The sequence below is a fragment of the Pteronotus mesoamericanus genome, unplaced genomic scaffold (assembly GCF_021234165.1).
Source record: "Pteronotus mesoamericanus isolate MK-2021 breed Mesoamerican mustached bat unplaced genomic scaffold, CSHL_Meso_final contig_50, whole genome shotgun sequence".
Taxonomy (NCBI): Eukaryota; Metazoa; Chordata; class Mammalia; order Chiroptera; family Mormoopidae; genus Pteronotus; species Pteronotus mesoamericanus.
Genome location: NW_026555186.1, coordinates 11,977,972 through 11,994,300, shown reverse-complemented (window position 1 = coordinate 11,994,300; position 16,329 = coordinate 11,977,972). Strand labels below are relative to the sequence as shown.

Genomic DNA, 16,329 nt, shown 5'->3' with positions numbered 1-16,329 from the left:
AGTTCACATACCTGACGTAGGCCATGGGCATAGCCCAGCCTCGCAGGAATGCCCAAGGGCCCAACCTTCCTACCATCCCCAATCTCTGAGCCCCAGAAACTCACCACCGCTCTAGATGCATTGCCTGTAACTTCTCCGGGTCCTTTGGTGGGAACATGGTTGGCCGAATCTGGGTATGTCTGCTGTGAGGAACTTCATCCCACTCTGCAAACCACTGTCCGTCTTTCGTCATTACCTGCAAAACAAGAGGAGATGTTTCTACATCATGAGCACTAACAAGAAAAATCACAGGGTGCCAGTGCACATGCTCTCAAACATGATAAATGGCAATTATCATTTCTCTCTAAAGCGAGGAAGACTATTTGCAAAAGTAAGATAATCTTTTATTCTATAAAATACGGCAGTTATTTTATAAAGCATTTTCCATGAGGAAATAAAAAAAAAAGCCTCAGACTGTTTCTACTTTAAAACTGAGAAGTGAATTCTTTCATATTAGAAATGGAGAATGAATCCCAGTCAATTAAAAAAAAAAAAAAAAGCAAAGTTGTGAGAATAAACAAAGCTGATATCTAATTGGAGAATGAAGGCAGGAAAACTTTTTCATTGACAGAAAAATACTTGTGTAATCATACATTTAGTATGTATAAGTTTCAAATAGATTCTAAACTTGATAACCAAATGCCATTTTATTCAAGTTACCCAAATGCGGATGCTTCACAACAGCTGGGTAAGTTGTACCTGCTCTTTTGAGTCAGGGTCCTCACAGAAATTTTACCTTCCAGTGTGTGAGTCCAGGCATCCACTTCAGCCCAGGCAATTCAGAAGACACATCAGCAAGCTCCAAAGCACCTATGTATCAAAAATTAAAATAACGTTTTTTCCCCACAACACACCCACAAAAGTAGTAAGATGCAAAAGATCAAATACTGCATTATTCTCTATATAGGAAATGTCTGGAGAAGAAAACACCATACAGAGAGAAGGCACATTCGTGGTTCCCAGGAAAGGGAAGGAACAGGGAATAACTGCAAAAGGATTCTGCTTGGGGTGATGAAAATGGTCTAAAATTGGACTACGATAAGGGCTACACAACAATTTGGTTGTTTACAAAAAAAAAAAATCACTAAATTGTACACATAAAACACGTGAATGTTACAGTGCTAACTGGAGCTCAGTAGAGCTCTTGGAGCAGGGAAGGGTTGCAGAGTCCTGGGATGCAGCCGAGCCTGACTCCGCAACCAAAACCACCTCGAAGGCAACACCAGGCTGGAACTCAGCTACAGTCCGCTCCTGGTGTTTAGATACGTGCCAGTCAGATGACTTGGGTCTTTTTCATGCCTTTACTGTTAACAAACATCCCAGAACTAAAAAACAACATTTTAAAGTGAACTATGGGAATTTTTAAACATTCAGTTTTAGGCCCAAGTTAGTTTTCTAAAACTGCCCATCATCAGGACAACAACCTAGTTTTAAAAACACTGCAGCAACATTACCCAAAGCTGTGAGATGGGGCCAGGAAACCTTCCGCAGGAACTAACTCTCACAGATCACAGATACAGGTTTGACAGCCTCAGGGAAGAGGAAACACCAACAAAACCCCCTGAAAGCCATGAAAACCCACGGATAATTACAAAAACAAAGTAAGAGAATCCCCAAGGGGCGTCTAGCAATGAGACACCTTTGGCAAAGACATTGTACTGACTTCCACTAGTATATCTGAGCAATCTTTTAAAAGTGAACACTAAATAACTGCATTTCCAGAAACTGGTTTTTTCAAACACTGTACACTGCTCAGCATGCCTTCCTCCCAGCATTTGGGTCGGAAGCTGCCAACGTTGGCCTGGTGTTTGCAAACTGACTCTTATCAGCTACCATTCCTCCAGCTAAGTCTCTGGGTGCTTTCAGGTGGGGACCACACCCCATCCAGTCAGCATCCCCAGCAACTGTCAGGTACAAAGCTCGGCAAAGGTCTATGCTTCCATGAAGCCATGCCTGCACAGAAAGCCTGTGACCACGGACTGAGATGAAGAGTCTACAACGAGGAGTGAAACAACCACATGCATAATGGTGACTGTGAGGACAAATTCTAGACTGGAAACCCACATGCCCAGCAGGAAAATAATCACCCAGTAGGATGCCCAGTTAATTTACTATTCCATCACATCATCCATAATCCTCCTTTTCGCACGCCTTCTGAGGTAAAACACTACCAAAACTGTGGATACTATGACCATGCAAAAAATACCATTTAGAAATCACATCTTTCTGTAGACCAACATTAAGTACAGAAAAAACAAAATAAATACATCAAATTCAGACATAAAGGATAACAACGACAGCTGAGTACACAGTACAGATAAGCCAGGCACTGAGAATGTTACTGGAAGCCCAGATGATTGTGGATACCACCTCAGGAAATGCACGCTTGTCTTAACTTCTTTACAAATATGCATGTAGTAAATTTGGTAGTGTTCTACTCTGGAAGTTTGAAATTTCTCATTATTTGCTTTAAGGACAATATGATGGGAAAGGTTATCATTCCAGTGAAAACATGAAAGAAATAATATTTTACATCAACACATCATGTAAACTGTTTCAAAACATTTCATAAAACAGTGCTATAAGATCGCACACTCTTTCTCGAATGGATACTATCAAAAGCACAGAAAATAACAAGTACTGGCAGGGATGCAGACAACTGGAACCCCTGCGCACTGCTGGTGGAACTGTAAACTGGTACAGCCACTATTGAAAACAGTATGATGGGTCCTGAAACAGAATTATCACATCACCCCAAAGAACTGAAAGCAGGGCCTCAAACCCTTATTGCACACCATGGTAACAATAGCATTATAATAAGGAAGCAACTCAAGTGTCCATGGCTGGATGGCTGGATAAACACAATGTGGTCTATACATACAATGGAATATCATTCATCTTGAAAAAGGAAGGAAACTGACACATGCTACAACATCGGATAAACCCTTAAGACATTATGCTAAGCGAAGTAAGCCAGTCACAAAAAGACAAATACTGTATGATTCCATTCATACCAGATAACTATACTGCTCAAACTCACAGAGACAGAGAACACAACGGTGGGGAAGGGAAAATGGGGAGTTATTTAATAGGTTCAGAATTTCAGTTTTGCAAGAACAACTCTGGAGACTGGCTACACAACAATGTGAGTGTACTTAACACTACTGAACTGTTTATTTAAATAAGGTTAAAATAGTAAATATTATGTGTATTTTACCACAATTACATTTAACAAATTCTGATAGGAGCTGACATAATTGTTCACACTTGGATAAACAAAATGGGCAAAAAGCTTGTAATTCATGAAAAACAGACCCATTACATAAGCTTGTTTTCTATTAGCGGTATCTCATTTTAGGGTTTACAGGCTAAAAATATAAGCAAATACCCAGGAAAAGTCGACAGGAGTATGTATACACTATAGCAGCAATTTTTCAACATTTTTCATCTCATGACACACATAAATTAATTACTGTAATTATGTGGCACACCAAAAGTTACATTTTTTGCCTGACAAAAAAAGGTATAATTTTGATTCATTCATACCAGATGGCTATTGTTGTGTTGGCTGTTGTCATTTTTTTATTTGACAACCTAAGGGAAAAAAAGGTTAATGCCCCTGACTAAATAGGCGCAACAGTTGAAAATTGCTACACTATAGCAATAAAGTTTGTGAAAAGCACATACTTTTATTAAAAGACTAATCCAGAGTGCTTACCTTCACTTTTTTCCAATAAAGATGCTATGACTGCTTCATCTTCAACGGGGTTCAGTGAACATGTAGAATACACCATCCTACCACCTTCCACTAGCTGTTCGGCACCCCGTGTAGCAATCCGCAGCTGTAAGCTAAGGTTGGAAATACTAAGTTAGTCTGAGACCAAACACAGGACAGCCCATACTACAGAGGCACCCATTATGTCACATGTTCATTATAAGGTTTTAGGACAGACTTACAATAAAATAGAAACTACTCTAATACTTAATTCCTGTTTAAAAGGAAAAAAAACCCTAATAATTCTAAGTGAAGTTAGAATAAACCTACAAAAGATGTGTCATGTAAATTAAAAAAGCACCTAATTATATAAAATTGGTTTGGCTGTTCTGTGTACCTTTCCCAGCATCTCATCAAGAAAGCATAGTGATTAACAACTGAATTCAACATCAAATTTCACTATTAAAATGACTCCGTACTTATACTAATACAAATATTTGATTTTTCTTTCTATGAACAACTTGTATCCCTTAATACATTCCAACCCTTATGCCCATTTCACAAAAACAGTGCTAAATATTTAACAAAGAAGTAAAACCTCGTGAAGTTATTAATGGTGGATATTCATTATTACACTTAATCATCCACTGCTCTACATTTAAGAATGGGTAATTTTAACTTAAAATGAAAAAAATACAAAGTTCTACAGATTGTACAATCAAAACTGTACAAAACAGATGCTTAAGAAATCCATAGGCACAGAAAACTACTATAAAACACTAGACAGAAGTTATCTCTGAGGTATGAGATTCTTTTTCCTTTTAAGAATTATTGAAAAAAATTTTAAAGACAAAAAAAACTTCCTGAGATCAAAATGTTAAACACCACAAAAGAACAGAAAACAAACAGAAAAAGACTGGTAAGACAGTAAGGTAAATGGTCACTTCATTAAAAAAAGGTTTGAAATGACAAGAAATTCTTATAAAAGGCATTTTAAATCAATATATATCTAAAATGTGTACAATCTTCAGTTTATTGCTCTTTAAGGTTTTAAAAGCAACTACTCCTGATACTTAAACAAGCTCCCATGAAGGTGGCTCTCACTGATGCTTAGAGTCGGTCAAAGACCTGGGTGCCCAGTTTGATGATTCAACAATAAATCTCAACCAATCTATTTGTCAAACAGTGCTGCCAGCTACAAAGTTTTACTTACCCATGCAGCTGCAAACTATTCAAGGTGGTCCACTTTTTCCAAACATCAATGTTTTTTCTCATAGTGCCATCTCCACTGAAAAGATATTTAAAAACTTAAAACTTTCTATAGGCAGAATCAGAGTTTAACAAATATGTTACATTCCAGCTATTTTTATAAAAGTGATAACAATAATTATTGTTATTATAAATATTAATTAGAAAACAACTTAAATTCTTCAACTCACTATTTCTGTTTTGGGGACACTCTAGTACATTAAGCTCTTTGATTTTACTTTAATTTTCAATTCAGTAAGAAAATTAAAAACTAAAAACCTCTTTCAACACTTAGAGACAGTAATTTGCTTCCATTTGAAAGACATATTAGCAAACCTTATTTTTAGTCCTAGGATAGACAAAATCAGGTCTTGCTACTTAGAAATTTGGTGAATCAAGAGCGGTATTTTAATCAGAATTACATGAGTAACGATAAACCTACACTCATAAAGGACTTTCCACAGCAAACTCAATTAAGCCAATTTAACTTCGTTACCATGATTTTTCTATATATGTTAAACATTTTTGATTCCCTACATTTACTGAAAATTATTTCACAAATTTTATAATACAGACTTGATTCATTAATCTTTCTGTCCATGTCTAATTTTATCTACCCAGTGTTTCTGAGTTAATTCCTGCATCTGTTGCTTTCTCTGTAAAGTTCAATTTTCTCGTGGTCTAGTCACATGTCCTTGAGTAGCAGTCTACAGGATGGAAATGTCCTATGAGATATAATGGCTTTCAAGTGACATCAAGTATGGTGGTGGCTTAAAATTCTGCCATAATTTTAGGAATTTTTTTTTCAGCTTACAACTTAGTGCTCATAAGGTCTTTTCATTCTCACAATATTGACACAAGAAAATTACACTTTTCTGATCAAAAGAACAAGGGTAGGAAAACATCTGATCCAAAGGGAAATCAGAAAAAGGGAACCTAGAAAAAAAGGAATGTACTTCATAACTGATTTTAAATTTTACTTTAAGAGGGAATTTTTCCAGGTATTTAAAAACTCAGCCACATTCAGTGGTACCAGTTACAAACCGAGTTCTGCTACTAGCAATAAACCTGCCAGTTGTTTAAACAAGATGAACTGAATATTGATGTATCATAGTTAAGCACTGCTTAGTGCTAACAAAATTTTGTAGCAGTTTTTGTACTCTATGCTCAACAAATTCACGTGTTTAAAAGGTATCAAATAAACACTTGTGATCATTACCTATGTCACTGCCTCCGGAAACTGATCATCTTTAGTCTGATTCATTTCTTTTTGGAAAAACTCATTCGGTTGTGTCATGAAATTCTCTTAAAGGTAAACTCTAAAAATCTATAATTTACATGTAAAAATTGAAGGTATATGAACAAATACAAGTAAAATGAATTTCTCAAAAGTCTGAACTCCTACATTGTGCTAAACAATGTGAGACTCAAAATGAAAACCTGATGTGATTACTCTATGACTGTTTTACAAACTCATTGAAGTACAAATATAAACACTTGGATGGGCAAATCACTCCACATGATCAAATGCCTGAGTTTATGATGCTTCTTTCCTCTCAGGTATTTTCTTCTTATCTCTTTTTAGACTAGCAAAACCAAAACTTTCTTTATCTTTGTTCCGCATGCTCAGTCTGCTGTATCACTGAAATTCTGTATCTGTCTTCTAACTTAGGCCACGAGGTCTCTCTTCATACCAGCTTACACAAGAATCTTATGTACAACTGTGAATTCACGTGCACCTTCATTTTAGTCTGTATGTTACTTCCTTAGTGGATTCAGGGCTTTCTAGCCTCTTGATGATATAAATACCTGCAAGGGACATCACACAGGATGCGATCATAGAAGAGAACTTCTTTCCTCCCATTCACGTCTATCATCAGCCTTGGTATGCTGGATGCATCGTGGTTGACCACCATGATGCAGGGACTGCTCAGCCTTTTGGCCTGATGAACAAGCAGATAGCAGCGCTTGTTGTCCACATCATTCGCAATGACAAATCCCTCTGGGAACATAAAATTGTAGTATTGGGTGACATGCAGCTCAAGTAAATTCCTGAAATACATGGGCTGAAAGTTGGCAGGTGAGAAGCGAGGATCCACCAAACTTCTGAGTGTAAGGCTCAGAATGGACTTCACTACGTCACTTAAAATTTCAAAACTTCAGGATTCATTTATTCACTTTGTATCAATAATTGTGTCAAAAATGTCTTTCTTATTAGTAACTATTAACTAAAAAAAGGGGATGAAAGCAGAAAGAAAGGTGTAGAAAACAAAGAACTACCTGACAAGTGTCTAAAATACTGCATGTGTGCTTCAGCAGCATTCTACTCTGTGGATCAGATTCTTGGGATGGGGTCTAATGCTCCTGAACGTTTGTTCCCTGGGAGGTTCTGAGCTGTGCCATAGGTAAGAACCTGGCGGAAGATTTCCTGGGCACCACCTCCTCTCACTGCTTCCTCTCTCATCTCCAGCAAAAAGGTAAATATGCCTAGTAACATTTTATGATCAATATCAATCTCTCTTAAAGGAAATAAAAGGAGATAAAGGTACATAAAAATAGTAAAACAAACACTATGAACAGTATTTTCACATCTTCATAAAATCCATATAAGGGAGCATCAGTGATACTATAATAGCTTCCATTTTCTGAGCACTTTGCAAACTTACATCACGCCCTCCAGTTCAGGGCTGACAGCTAGCTCATTTCATGTGTGATGACTAGTAATGTTCCCTAACTCACCTCATAAATATGGTGGTGGGATTTTAATCTGGGAGTTGGACAGTAGCTCTTAACATAATTCCAAACTAAAGGCTGGTTTGAAAACTAATTAATGATGGTAGTGTGCAAAACGTCCTATTCTCCTCTCAGGGAGGCCTCAGGCAATGTTCTAATCTTTTCCTGTCCGCAACCCAGCAAAGCAGCATTTCTACCTTCAAACCCCCCGTGCAAGCATACCTGGAAAAGGGACACTCATGTCAGCATGCAGCATCTCAATTAATTGGGTGGTCTTTGATCCAGGTGCTGCACACATATCTAAGATCTAATAAAACGCAAGAAAATGTTTGAGACTTGATTTAAAAAATCAAACAGTCTACATGTAATTTAAGAGTTCAAGTCCTTCCAGTATTTTCATTTCTAGTCAAAGACCTAAATATATTTCTTTATAGAATGAATCTAGATGTCATTAACTGATAGAGACCTCATGATGTAGAATGCCCCCAAATCACAGTGATAAAAATACTCTCTCCACAGAGGATGGGAACAGATGGCACTACAAGCCAATAAAAGCAATATGTTTAGGGATGAATGAGTAAAAACACTAAATGCAAGGAGCACTGTAACATTCTGCTAAGGAGAGAGCTTCCTGGACTCAAATCTCAGCTCACCCAAAGACTGACTAGTTCTATGACCTTGGGCCAGTTACTTCAACTTTTCCTTGTTCCCTTTTCCTCATCTGGGGACAGTGGAAGCATCTACCCCCAGAGAGATGTGTGGGTAATAAAATGAATTAATTCATGAAAGCAGTACAGAACAATGCTTGGCATATAACAACCTCTCAATAAATGTTCATTATAATTTTCAATCCGATTTAGTCAATCAAGACCACTGAAAATAATCTGCAGAGTAAATAAAGTAAGAAACTTTAAAAGGGAAGGAAATATATGATTTGTAAAAATTAAATATGAGAAAAATGCAAAAAAGAACCTAACGGGAAATATATCACTTTCTACTTTATCAAAAGTGAAAGAAAACAAAAGTTTATTATATTATGAAAAAAAGGCCTGAACAAAACAGAGCACAACAAGCACAGACAGCAGCCTGCCTACCAATTTTCTGTATAATACACAATACCTTATGGTGAGGATGAGCATTAAGCAACAATGGTGGAATCATACTAACGGCTTCTTGACGACTGATATTTCCCTTGGAAAATAAAATTTTAAAACAGTCAACGACAACATAAAAAAGGTAGAAAATTTCAAATGCAACAGAAAAATACCATATAATCAATCATACACAAAACAAGAGTTAGTACTATCACAGAAACATTATAGGATAAATTTTCATACTAGTGGATAAATGGTTGCTACTTTAACGCTAAGTAAGGATGACCATTAATACCAAAACTTCCCACTAGAAAAACGCTGAATTTTAAAATTTTATAAAAGGGGTTTTAAGCTTACACAGGCCCCACTCCCCACCTTCAAAATGTCCAGAAGTGGGATGAGCATGCTTCAAGGGCAGACAATGCCGCTGAAAGACCTTCAGCAACAGGAGCAATCGAGGGGAGCATAGGACAAAATTAGAAAGTTTTCCCCCTCAGCTAAAACTATAACTTCTATTTTTCAGTCCCCATTTTCAGAAACAGCCCATGTCTGCTTTCTGTTCCTCAGAACTGCCTCTCACAAAGATGAAGACATCAGCCACTGCTCCTCTCTCTCCTTCTCCAAGAAAAATGAAATAAAATTCCTCACTAAACTGTCCTCAAGATCTTCACTAGTGGGCCAGGGTATTTATTAAGATGTACGGCTGTTTGGGTTCAAACAGAAGTTTCTTGATGAAATCCAGCACTTGCCTCAGTCACAACTCTATCTCAACAACCTCATGAATGAATGCTTACAAAGCAGGGGGCTTCTGCTCCATTACAATAAGGGTCTTTTGTAGTTGAACAGCCATCACTCAGCTTTTGCATCTGCCTGTCAGAATCTAAATACAGACTTGTATATTCATACCTGCTAATTTTCATCTTACAGGTTTCAGGACAGCAATGTGTCTGTGAAGACTGAATCCTGACCCACTCACTAGGCACACTGACTCCAAGCTTTGTAATTCTGATAAGCCTGCCTTCTATTTTCAATCTAGTTTTCAATTATAGCATTAAAGTGGGGAAACCACAGGCCCTTGAATACAGACATTCTGTCAATTAGTCTTGTTTCCTAAATACATCCTGAAGAGGTTTGATATCCAGCTTTCAATAATCTAAGAGTACCTCATCTGCTGACTTCTGATCAAAAACAGGACTGTTTCCCTATAATACTCGCTACTGACATTAAACTCCCATATCCTCCACCTCTCTAAGCTGCCAAAATATGGCTCTTTAAAACCTATCCATCTGTTTATCACTTCATTCCCCACAAACCCTCTGCTCTGTTGTAACTTGCCCTCTAACAGTTCATTGATCTTTATCTGACCTTGCTTCTCAGTGGAAGTTGAGTCAGAGAACCCTTCCTAGCATGGGCCTAAATACAGAATCATAAATGAGGCAGCACTGAGTTCTGTGTATTCCTAACTACTGGAAGGTGGATTGGGAGGCCATGCAAACAGGAGCCTCGTATACCAGGTTACCTAAATGAGCAGCAAGCCTTAATCATAGGAAACAGCTGTGAGACAAGGCGAGGTTAAAACTGGGTGAGATGAAGCATTTTTTTAAACTGGTTATGGCTTCAGGGAAAAAACATGAAAATCATTTAAACTGTGTTAAGAGAATACAGAAGAGAAAAAGAAATAACATGATCTGTTCAGAGGTTTCCTTAGCTAGATTAGAAAACAGGAAAGGGGAACTTCTGATTGAAAATGTGACTGTTAGGAATTTCAAAAGAATAAAAAGGGAGCAGCAAAGCTTACAATACCCAAACTTTATGAGCACTTATTTAATCATGTAATGTGTGAGAAAATAGCTATTTTGTTAGGAAAAGTTTGATGCTAAGGGTAAAAAGTTCAGTGACCATGATAAATGTTCTCTGTAATCAGGAATCTGGGATGGCAAAGAAAACAAGACTGTGAAGACAGTCATTTTAGGAGAATGAAAGTTGTCTTATTTAGGGGCTTGTTTGTTTGTTTTTTTGGTATGTATGTTCATTATGACAAAGGTGGAGTACAGATGAGAAAAAAACAAAGAAGATAAAAAGATAGAAAGAGGAGAGTAGACTGAGCAGCTGTCTCCTGAATGGTATGCTGTCTAGCAGAACACTGTGTGCACCTCAGTTCCGCAGCCATCCAAACCCAGGAGTAGCAAGACACAAATCAAACTGACAAGTGTGATGATATCCGTATTAAAGTTTATGGTTAGTGCAACCAACAAGATTAACAGCTATATATCACAAATTACAGGTGGAATGTACAGTGAAAGGTGTCTTTCCTGTATGCTTTATCTACTTGATTGCTCCCAGCAACAAGTATGATTAAAAATGTAACTATGACACTAATGTGCATATTTAAGCCTTTAAGGAAACCAACATGTCTAAAAAACTCTACTCACAGATTCAGTTTCGCTAACCAGGAACTGGTGAAACTTTTCCAACTGCGGAGACTTTCTCAAGATTTTTCGACTCAAATTTGTGTGCCAGGCAAGTTCTTCAGGATACCTGACCAAAAAGAAAGTAAAACATTTATGGACTTAGACATTAAAGTGCTCCGTTAACAACTTCTGGCTTATCCAGGTCATAGAGCCAACGAAGCATCCAATCTTGTTATGCTTGTTCATCCACAGTCCTCTACAGTACAGTCAGCCAACACTGCATGATGTCCCCTAGGACACAGGAACATGATTCTAACTGTATCATGGCCCAGGCAGAAACTGGAGAGCCTAAGGGGGACACAGAAGATACACGCATGTGACATCCCCAGTAAAATCATGATAAATGTTTAAGATCTGATGAAAAAGCAGAGATTCCTCTGGTCTTCACTATGTATGGAAAGTTAATGGTATAGAGGTCATCAGGAAAAAAAAGGATGTAAGATAACAAATTTCTTAAATTTAAAGAAGTGTGTATCACACAGAATCAAAATAATAGGGTAGGTATCAAAATGTTTGACAAATATTTTATTACAATTCTGTTACTATATTTTCCCCTATTTCTAAAACAAGCCAGTCCAATAACATACGGAAATGTATTACATACCAAAAATCCTTGGAAATTACCAATGCATTAACTTGAGCTCTTACCTTGATTTTTACTCAGAGCTAAGAATGAAGCAACTCCATAAATACATATATTTGAACTTTCTATAAATGATGACATCACTGATGAGGAATTGTGTTAATTTTTAACTCAGCTTGCACCTGTCCACCACTCATCTCCAACTGCATAAGTCAGGACACTTATGAAACACAGAGCCATGTTCCATGAACCCAGTGCCATCCTAAGCATAACATGGCATTCGATAATAAAATCTTACTTCCATTTTAGCACTTTATTACGTTTTAGGTGTAATAATCAGCTCAATTTTAACAATGCAAGGTCACAATATTTTCCATATGTCAAATACGGCTCAGGTAACTGCCATGAAAATGAAACCAGAGAGTTTGAAAAGCAATACATGTGATTGCTTTGAAACACTGAGTGATTATTTGACAGAAACAACCTCAGGCATTAAGATTTTAAGACACTGCTCAATAGGCACCACATGAGATACATTTGAAAAGTTCTCTCTACCAAACAAAGGAGTTAAAAATGAAGCTGGCTGAATCTGTTCACAGCCACCCCCGAAATGTCCCCAGTGCTTTGGTTCTATGCCTGTTTCCTTCTTTAATATTCAACCTGCTTCAAAAATAGAAAATCAAAATATAATCATACCAGGAAATTTTAAAAAAGACTTTCATTTTAAATATTCCCTTTGGTCTCATTAGAGATGAAATGGTAGGAAAACACTCAAATTTGGCTTTAACTGTCCTATTCCAAAAAAACCCTGTCGTCCCCTTGCAACCTTTACAAAGTTGAATACCTGAACGTTACTTCTACTTAACTTCTGGCAAAGTTGAATTATCTGTGATCAACAACAGATGTGTTACCACCTTACCAAATCACCACTGTCATTAAACTGAATCCTGCATGTCATTGCTTATTTTCAAATATAGATAAGCAGCCTATATATAACTTGAGCAATTATTTCCTTATGTGCCTTACAGATGGAACTTCTAATAGATGAAATGTAAATTTATTTTAAGGAGACTAAAATTCTACTCTAAGTAACTCTGATTGTGAAGCTGTTAATCTTATGAAAAAATATATTTGAAAATGTTCAAATAATTCAATACAAAAACAGACAGGCTGTTAAAAAAATGTTTCTAACACAGCTTTAGAAAACTTTTTTGAGCCAACAAATATTTACTAAAGTCTCAGTAAATTTTAACATCAAACAAAATAATCTCAAACAACTGTATTTAATTTTTAGTTATGTAATTCAGATTTAGTTCATGAGTCTTTAAAGTCCTATCTAAAAACCTGTTGGGACTTTGAGGATAAATTAGAAGTACCGCTATCACCTTTACACCTCAAAAATCCTTAGAGGAAAAAAAAAAAATCTAAGTATATATAATATCCATGAAAAAATCTTCAATCCACACATGAAAAAGAATGACAATAGGTGTATTCTCTATAATTGTCAAAACAGACTTTCATAAAAACACTTTAGAAGAATTTCTTACAGTTCTAAGTCTATGAAAAGTAAGAAAAAAATGAAATCTGCCCAAAATTTAAGTCCTATATTTAAAATTCCTTCTAGAAAGCAGGGCTCCCACAAACTCTCCTAAATTTTAATCCACTATGCACCAAACGGTTAAGAAGATTATATATTTCTGCATTGTGAGCAATACAGAAAACCATCAGACTTGATAAGTTTCTGCCTTACTTGCTTGCTAAGAGATGGATGGGTATCCTGCACCTGACAAGTGAATTTGATTAAATAAATATTTATACAGTACAACTGTCACACAGTTGTCACTAATAATGAAAAAAACTAAGTATAAGAACCCGAATCATGCAATATGTTGTTCATATACTTCAGTAGTTGTATTCAGAAAATTAAAGCAAAAAATAATGTGAAGAGAATGACTGGCTATTATTAGACAGTGATTCACTTTCATTCTTCACAGATAACTTCAGCTGTATAATGATTTTAGCACTGGCCATTCATCATTCGTTTAAAGTGTGTTTACTGCACACATCTGTGATATGGACACTGAAACTCCAAATGGCAATGAAAGAAAGAAAAGCACACAGCTTATGATTAATGAAAACCTGACCCTGGTTTGCAATCACTGAATGGTATCTAAAAAGGAAAGATAACATCATTCAGTTGAGAGTCAAAACCTCCAGAAGCTCTCAGAAAATGCGAGTTAAGTTCACCTTTTTACAGCAATCATTTAAACTTTTTTTGGTTTTGTGAGAATCTTCAGTGCCTCAGAGTTGATCATCTAAAATGTAAAACTGTAACAATTTACTGTAATGACTCCCTAGGGTTTGGCTCTATGATTTGCGCTACAGTGCTCCAGGCATTTTACAAGACAATAAAGACTAAAGACTAGGCTGTCGACAGAGGGGATCACCTTTAGACAACTAAGACTTGAACTGGGCCATGAAATCACCAACCTACAGAACAAATAGAAAAAAGCGGGGGGGGGCGCACTAGTAAGTCCAGCAGGAGTATGCTGAAGCACCTGATAGACATCAAAGACAAAATCAGTTGGAGCAGTCTGCTGCACCTTTGCCAGTGTTAAGTCTGTCCTTTTTCTGAAAGTAGGGAAGCCACTCAGCAAGTCTTGACATGAGAAAACAAAGGTTCTTAAATGGAAATGGTAGAAGTGGTAACATCAAGAAAGCAAAGGGGCTGAATTGACTGGGAAAAATTAAGTGAACTCAATGACTCAGACATAGAGAGCTGCAAATCATACCTGAAAACTTGCACACAAGTGTAAAGTAAAAATTAGATAAAAACATGAGAATGTCTCAGACCTATGTTCAGGTTCTTTCATGCTAGTAACAAGTGCATTACTAAGAGGTATATTCAAGTGACAAAAGATTAAAATCCCAAAGACACATCAACAGTTTGGTGCTTCGTTGTACCTACCAACTCAGGGGTTGTGGAACTTCAACTTTCTGACCATCCACCTCCAGGTTCTCCAATTCCTTGAAATACTTGTTCTTTAAGCAATGTAGAATCTCTTTTGCATGGCTATTAAAAAAAAAAAAAAAAGCAAGTTTCAAAACAATGTGAAAAGCTATTGATAGTTTATCTTTTTGTGAACTTAAGACTACAAGTGATTTAAAACTAAAACCGTATTTGCAGGGAGAGAAAACATCCTTTAATCACTGCCCTTTCAATCTATTCCTTCAAAGCTTAAACAATCCTATTAACCACTAAAGGATGATAAACTAATGCAATATTACTGCATTCTTTCTCTTCTAAATATTTCTACAGTTCTATTTCTATTTGCAACTCATCTTGAAAAAGTCATGGCTACAAGTGTACCAGAAAGAGAACCAGAAGCTTTACCCAAACTCGGAAATGTCACAAATTTTCACGCGTTCCAAAGGGTAGGCGTCCTCGGCTCACTAATCCTCAAGTGTCCCCCCTTCCTCAGATTGCACTTTCATTTCTTATTCTAGCTTCCTATTGAACTATTCCGCTGGATCCTGTGTTACTCCCCCTCTATGCTTCCAGACTCCAGGATGCACGCCGCTGACCTGCCGCGGTTCTCTAACACTGTAACACCTCTCAGGCAAAATACCCTTGTTATTAACTCTAGAGGAAAAAAATGCAAAGCCCCTTACCTTTTGTAACCAGTAATTCTTAAAGTGGCCGGGAGGGGCTCCCTGAGCGCTTCCATGAACTGGTCCCACTCGCCCTCTGGTACAATCTTGAGCTCCTGGTAGTAGTGCTCGAAGAGCTTGTTCTCCTTTACGATCTCGGGGTACCCGCCTTCCCAGCCCTGAAGAACAAGTGGGGGAATGTACTCAGGACTCAAGGAGCCGCCCCTCAGGTCTCGGGGTACAGGAGGCCCACACGGGGAGCCGCCCCGCCGTCGCCCCACCTCCTACCGCATCATTACGCTTCCCGCCACCTTCGACTCCGTCCTCTGAGTCCTCGGGCCGCCGCTGACGCTGCTCCTGGAGCCGTCGGCCCCGCGCTCGCCGCCCCATGGTCCACGCGGTCGCGCACGCCGCCCGCACCCACCGGCCCGCCACCTCCTGCGGCGGACACTTCCGTGCTGCAGCTCGAGGCCCCCGTAGGTCCCGCGCCTCCGCCTCTCCCGGGCCTGTAAGGACCTTCAAGAGGTAAGTCAAAATCACTGCAACCGGTACTCCCAGAAAACAGCGACCGAAGGGGTCCGCTGACAACCTGAGTGAGAAAGTGGCAACAGAAAGCAGCCCCAGAGGTGTCTCCCAGTCCACTGTCCGGGTTTCCCGCGTGGCCTCAGGCAGCTTCGCGGACAGCCCGTGGTCGCGCATGCGCAGAGTGGTTAGGGCGGTCTTGTTCGGGGGTGGAGTTCTGTCGAGTGGGTGGAGTGGAAGAATTGCAGGCCCGCCTTCTGCCCCGCCCACCAT

General features: G+C 38.2%; 1 protein-coding gene across 1 annotated transcript in view; it reads right to left on the bottom strand.

Moving 5' to 3' along the window:
- NSUN2 (NOP2/Sun RNA methyltransferase 2) overlaps window positions 1-16,195 on the bottom strand; it is a 29,824-nt gene extending 13,629 nt beyond the window's left edge. Inside the window, exons 1-11 of the mRNA XM_054578346.1 lie at window positions 15,823-16,195; window positions 15,556-15,713; window positions 14,852-14,956; window positions 11,262-11,367; window positions 8,855-8,926; window positions 7,958-8,042; window positions 6,812-7,004; window positions 4,968-5,042; window positions 3,758-3,888; window positions 776-849; window positions 105-235 (exon numbers count right to left, since the gene is read on the bottom strand). Coding sequence (XP_054434321.1) covers window positions 105-235; window positions 776-849; window positions 3,758-3,888; window positions 4,968-5,042; window positions 6,812-7,004; window positions 7,958-8,042; window positions 8,855-8,926; window positions 11,262-11,367; window positions 14,852-14,956; window positions 15,556-15,713; window positions 15,823-15,924 — 1,232 coding nt within the window. The 5' untranslated portion in view covers window positions 15,925-16,195. The remainder of the gene's footprint in view (window positions 1-104; window positions 236-775; window positions 850-3,757; window positions 3,889-4,967; window positions 5,043-6,811; window positions 7,005-7,957; window positions 8,043-8,854; window positions 8,927-11,261; window positions 11,368-14,851; window positions 14,957-15,555; window positions 15,714-15,822) is intronic.
- Between the last annotated feature and the right edge of the window lie 134 nt (window positions 16,196-16,329).